Raw genomic sequence first — 6,664 nt, forward strand, 5'->3', positions numbered from 1 at the left:
ACTGCCTCCAGCCCCAGCCCACCCTTGCCCCATGCACAGATCTGGGAGTCATGTGCCCCCCTCGTCTCCCACAGGGTTCACACAGTGGCAGGAGCCACTGCCCCCCCCCCCAGATAAGCCACTTGCAGCTCCAGCCAATGCCCCACCCTGGCCTGCCAGTGCCTGCCCTTGCCCTTGCCTCCCTCACCACGGGGGCCTCAATCTTGCACCCCCCGCATTCCCCTTTCCTCCCAACAGGTTTACCATTTGGATGCTGCTCTTCAAGCTGCCAGGCTTGCATTTCAGGAATTGTGTTGGTATTGGCTGATATGGCTTGTTAATAATTGGCCATTGCACCCGTAGCTCAGATTAAAGTGAAGGAAGTAACTTTGTTAGTCTACTACCTGTGAGGGAATGGGAAGAAAACCAGATTATAGCCTACTTAAAATAGTTATTATTACCCCTTTGAGCTATTATAGTCTCCAGGCAAAGCCTATTTAGCTTATTCTTAATAAAGGTTTTGTTCTCTATCCTACCACTAAAGAGTAGGTTAGTAAAGGTGTTATTGCAATAGACCAGGGCAGCTCTATTAAAGTCCTAGCCTTCAGAGAGCATTTTCTCTCTTAAAGGAATGCTGAGCAGTAAAGTCACAATAAATCTATAAAGATACTGTTTACAAGATGGGTGTGAATTCTAAAAAACCTTTGTTAAGAACTGAATTACTGCTATTACATCAAATAGCCTTTATATAGTCTCATCTTTAAAAACAAATTACTGCAACTACAGCATATTTTCAAAAGATCTTTTGGGGAAAAAGATATTTAAAACATTATTTCAGATAACTAGTTTTTTTGGCAGTTTATTCTAGTGAAAACAGATCCTGCATTACTCAAAATGGCAAAGTGTAATTTTGCACCTTAAATCAAACTGGAAATACTGTAGTAGACAAAAACAAGCCACATTCTCTCCCCCCTTTCCCTCTCATGAGAGTGTTTAGCAATTCTAAAACAAGTTGCTCTCTTTACAAAAAGAATTGAAGATTATTTAGGGTATAAGTCAGCAAGACCAAAATCCTCTGCAATTTCTGTCTCCTAGCTGTACTTCCCCAGGTAAGGGTTTCCACAACTAACAAAGGAACCTACAGAAATAGATATAGCACTGTCTGCTTTACTTGAAGCCATGAGTTATTCTTTATGTAACAAGTTAATGACCTGGGTCCCAATCCAACAAGCACAATCAGAAACATGACTTTATGTAGGCAAGTAACTTCACTGAAGATAAAAGAAAGAGTTAGAAAAGTAAAGATATGCATGTGTTTAATTATCTGAGGAATCAGGAGTCTTAAAAATTCATCTGTTTTTTTCTCTCTACAGATTGCTCTCTCATAGAAAACAACACAAAATCCAAACCATACTCTTAATAGTCTTAATAAAGTAAATATTCCCATAGGAAAATTCCATGCAGGTAGGGCAATAAAGAACATATCCATGGGGAGAACTAAGAGTTGTAAACAGCACTCATCCCACAAAAAGGACACTCTTGGCCTGTAAGTCTAAAACACTGTAGTGGACACTTGGGACAAACACCAACTCAGCTAATTATACTGAATCACTCTTGTAATGCCTCGTGAAAATATGTCTGCATATCTGACTCTACAAACTAATTCCTTGAGCTGACAGACTTTCTACAGCTGTAAAAATAGTAATGGAACCATTCAAATGCACATAACTGTTTGGAGGAGTCAGAAGACGTTTAGAATTCTGCTATTTGCTGTTTAATCCACCATACACTGGAGTGCAAATTGGGTACTTGGTCATATATGGTGTGTACACGCATACTAACTTTCTGACAGTTAAGTCAACTTAACTGGGATCTGATGGCGGTCTATAAGCTCACCAGGGAAGACCAGCAGAAATGAGGTGAGGCTCTGTTCTCCCAGGCACCACCACAAATTGATTGAGAGCTGGTTCAGGCTTGATATCAGGAGGCATTTCTTTACAGCTAGGGCTGCCACACTCTGGAATGGGCTCCCAAAGGAGGTGGTGCTCTCCCCTACCTTGGGGGTGTTCAAGAGGAGATTGGATAGATATCTGACTGGTATACTATGGTCCCTGCACTCCTACCTGCCCAGGGCAGGGGAGCAGACTTGATGATCTGTTCAGGTTCCATCTGACCCTAGAAACTATGAAACTTTTTAAGTCAACTTAACTGTCAGAATGTACATACATAAGTGGAGCAGTGTTAATTTAAATGCGGTGCAAGATAATACATCTCTGAGGTATATTATCTTGAGTCACATTAGTTAAGTCGACTTTAAGACTTAAAGTATGTGGTGATGGCTGCCACCATGTCAAGGAGATGTAATTGTGCACACTACAGTGTGGCTTAACTTAAGTTGACTTAGTTAAGTCACCTTATTTTAAGCCACCTTAGACATGTGTACACACTCATACTGACCAACTTCCAGCCATGCTGAACTATAGCTGACATGCTGTGAAGGGCAATGTAAGAGACTTTCTAGCCATTGAAATTAGAGGCTCAAGATCTGACTGAGAGTTGTTGACTTTTTACAAACAATTCTGTTTCAACTGCTGATAAAGCTTACCATTTGCTATAGGAAAAGCCACTCTGGGAGTTCTTTCTTGACACCTGCTATTTTTTTTTTAGGATTGCAGTAATACACACAAGGCTCTAAACACAGACATTCAGTTCACTTCAAATGGAAGAAATTAAATCACTAGAGTTCTGGAAAGGGAAGTTTTGCTTTAAATGGCCATCTTGCCCTATCCTCCTATTCAGTCTTTCTTATTCCAAGAGAAAGGAATGCAGACAATCTGGACTCTAACCTAAATGTCATCTTTTCTTAATTCAGAGGTGACCTGAAAAGGCAAACAGCTTTGTATTCACTCTTTTTGCACCCTTATCCCTCTCCTACATTATGACTTACATAGCAGCCTGAATGAGTTTTATGTCTGCTTTTTTTTTTATGTATAAATTCAGGTCTTGTCTCTATGACAACTACAGAACTAGTGGAATGATTCTACTCAAGAGATTGAAAAGCTGAATTCAGATGGGAAGAGATTTTTAGTCACAGTATTTGCAACTGTTTAGTTTTGTTAGCACCTATTTAAAATGAATGCCTAGGGAACATTCTATGAGAGAGACGGTCTCATTTAAAGGAAAAACGAAATATTCCTTCCTTATCAATTAAAAAGTAAGAAAAGTTCCAAGGGAACACCTGAAGCTTTCAACCAGTCTTTTAACAAAACAAGACAAGATTTGATTTTCCTGATATTTGTAAGATAAAGATGATCAGATACAAAAAAAAATCCCACTAGTTATTAAAACACAGTGCTAAAACACCAACTATAAGACAGGATTTAAACTGAATAGACAAGCACGCAAGCAAACGAGCCCTATACTACTCAAAGCTGTCTTTGTCATTAAGGAGCAAGAGGACATGTACATTTCCAAAGCAACTATGTCTAGGCTACAAAGGAACTCTCTTTCCTCCAAGATAGAAATCTACTCTTTCTCTGAAAACTTTTCCTAGTACAAAAAAGTGACGATGGTCATGGTAAATATGACATTCTCATTCTCTCTAGTAATTAACATTAACTTTCAGCCCCCACAGGTACCATGTTAATTATTCTCCCATTCCAGTGCAGTGGACAAAGGAAAACCACATCTTTGTCATGTAGTTCAGCAGTGAGATACGACAATTTCTTCAAGATTTTCATGAGAATCAGCATTTCTGTGAGTTGAACAGTAGCAAAAATCTGAAGTATAGTAATTTTTAACAATCTTACACAAAGAAAATAGCTACCAGCTTTCAAAATTGATTATAAGCAGCTTTATATAGCATTGCAGATTTATACCTATCCACTAAGTTTGCCAAGGAACAGTAAAATCATTGTTTCCCTCCAAACATTTTATCAGCTAATTACAATAACAGTATTTATTTTGGATCCTACATTTCCATGACAGGACTTTCATGTTTGGCTTAACGATCTGGATGATGGGGTGGAAAGTAACCTGTTTAAATTCGCTGATGACACCAAAATTTGGGGGGAGGTGAGCACGCTAGCAGGGAGGGAGAGATTGCAGAGGGATCTGGATAGGTTACAGGGGTGGGCTAACAGGAACAGGATGCGTTTCAATACGGACAAGTGCAGGGTGCTGCACTTGGGCAGTAGGAACCAGCAGCACACTTACACAATGGGGAACTCCCTACTTGAGAGCACGGAGGCAGAAAGAGATCTTGGAGTCATTATTGACTCCAAGATGAACATGGGCCGACAATGCGAGGTCATGGTTGGCAGGGCTAACCGGACCTTGTCGTGCATCCACAGGTGCATCTCGAGTAGAGCCAAGGAGGTGATCCTCCCCCTCTACGCGACGCTGGTCAGGCCACAGCTGGAGTATTGTGTCCAGTTCTGTGCGCCCCATTTCAAGAGGGATGTGGACAATATGGAGAGGGTCCAGAGGAGGGCCACCCGCATGATCCGGGGACAACAGGGCAGACCCTACAGTGAGAGACTGCGGGACCTGAACCTATTCAGCCTCCACAAGAGAAGGCTGAGGGGGGACCTGGTGACCGTCTATAAACTCACTAGGGGGGACCAGAAGGGTTTGGGGGAGACACTGTTTCCCCTAGCACCCGCTGGCATAACAAGGAGTAATGGGCACAAGTTGATGGAGAGGAGGTATAGATTGGACATCCGCAAAAACTACTTCACAGTTAGGGCGGCTAGGAGCTGGAACCAACTTCCAAGGGAAGTGGTGCTGGCCCCTACCCTGGGGGTCTTTAAGAAGAGGCTGGATGCCTACCTGGCTGGACTCATTTGAGTCCCGTTTCTTGTTCTGGGTTTTTGTTGTTCTCCCACCCTGGCGCGGGGTCGGGCTAGAAGATCTACTAGGTCCCTTCCGACCCTAAATCTATGAAACTATGAAACATCCCAAAAATAAATATAATATCTTAATTTTTTTTTCATTTTTATTATTACGTTAATGTTGGCTGAAAGTTGGAAAGTTATGTAGCCTTTTAAATGCAGGGGCCTAAACCACTTTGTTACAAATATCACATTCCAGCAAGAGGACTACCTCCAGCGAAAGGCCTGCCAACAGTACTGGTAACTTAAAAAAAAATCCCAAAACAAAATCAGAATACAAAGTGCTGCTACCTTGGTGACTTTTAGAATGTTTACTTAGGAAGAGAGCAAAGTTTGACTGGCATGTTAATTGACAATATACTAATTGCATTACTATGCAACATATATTAGCGATTCCCTTTAATATAATTCAAGATTTTTTCAGCCAGATACTTACCATATCTGTGCTAACACCGGTTGAGGTAATCCAGATTGAAAAAAAAAGTTTCTAGCTTGATCACCTGGAAAATAATCAGAATATCACTACAAAAAGGACACCAAGAAGAAAGAGCTTAAAATGAAACTATACATCAAACTATTCAGTACAGACCTACCATATAAAGAAGCAGATATTGTAACAGTGGGCATATTACCTGTACACAGTTTAAATTCAGTTCGTCAGTTCATCAACAAGCAGAATGTACATAAAGAATTTTAGATATTGCAGACTACCAAGTTCTTAGCAATACCCACACATTTTTCATATTTAAATTTACACCAGTTTTTACCCTTTTAAAACTACTAGACATTAACAGTATTTTTTGAAACAGCATCTATGGAAATAGAACACTAGGAAACACATGGTTCCTGCTCCCTATTCCACATTAATGGCTCTTTTCTTTATTGGAATGCCCTGCCTTGTGAAACCAAGGAAGTACATAATTCCTCTATGGGAAAAACTATTTCCTATCAATACAAACATAACTTTCCATTTTTCTTAGGTTTTTTAAATACAACACAGATCAGTCTGTACAAACTGAGTAAAAGCTGGTCTTCACTTATCACTTGAAACTAACTAGGTACAAAGAAGCAAGAAAAAATTAAGGCAGTTCACTTATCCTCAATCTATAGGCATTGTAAATATAAGGATGAAAAAGGTAAGGTAGTGCCATAGAGATTAGATAGGTGAAGAAAAAGAGATTTAGTAATTTGCTGAAGGAAAGAAGTAGAAAGACTAAAAGAAATGGTATTAAATATCATGAAGTGATATTTGGTGATCATGAGATCACCAAATCATTAGATGCAGGGGTAGCAGTGGACATAGTCTTCCTGGACTTTCAGAAGGCCTTCAACACTGTCTCTCACCTTGTTCTCATTAAGAAACTGGGGGACTGTGGTGTCAACACCCACACACTCAATTGTGTCGCCAATTGGCTGGAGGGCCGCACCCAGAGAGTGGTGGTGGACTGGTCATTTTCATCCTGGAGGGATGTGGGCAGTGGGGTTCCGCAGGGCTTGGTCCTTGGGCCCACACTGTTCAACATCTTCATCAGTGACTTGGACGAGGGGGTAAAAAGCACCCTGTTCAAATTTGCTGATGACACTAAGATGTGGGGGGATGTGGGCACGCTAGAAGGAAGGAATAGGCTACAATTGGACCTAGACAAGTTACAGGGGTGGGCGGATGAGAGTAGGATGGGATTCGACACCGACAAGTTCAAAGTGACACACCTGGGGAGGAACAACCGGCACCATACCTACAGGCTGGGGAACTCCCTTCTTGTAAGTACAGAGGCAGAAAAGGATCTTGGAGT

At 41.0% G+C, this 6,664-nt stretch overlaps 1 protein-coding gene across 2 annotated transcripts in view; it reads right to left on the reverse strand.

Annotated features, from left to right (window-relative positions):
• ITSN1 (intersectin 1) overlaps positions 1-6,664 on the reverse strand; it is a 210,720-nt gene that overhangs the window by 131,372 nt on the left and 72,684 nt on the right. For both annotated transcript variants that reach the window (XM_019524334.1, XM_019524333.1), the window contains exon 4: positions 5,308-5,371. In XM_019524334.1, the coding sequence (XP_019379879.1) occupies positions 5,308-5,371 (64 nt within the window). The remainder of the gene's footprint in view (positions 1-5,307; positions 5,372-6,664) is intronic.

Source organism: Gavialis gangeticus, unplaced genomic scaffold (genome assembly GCF_001723915.1).
Source record: "Gavialis gangeticus isolate Ggan-Ray unplaced genomic scaffold, GavGan_comp1, whole genome shotgun sequence".
Classification (NCBI taxonomy): Eukaryota; Metazoa; Chordata; order Crocodylia; family Gavialidae; genus Gavialis; species Gavialis gangeticus.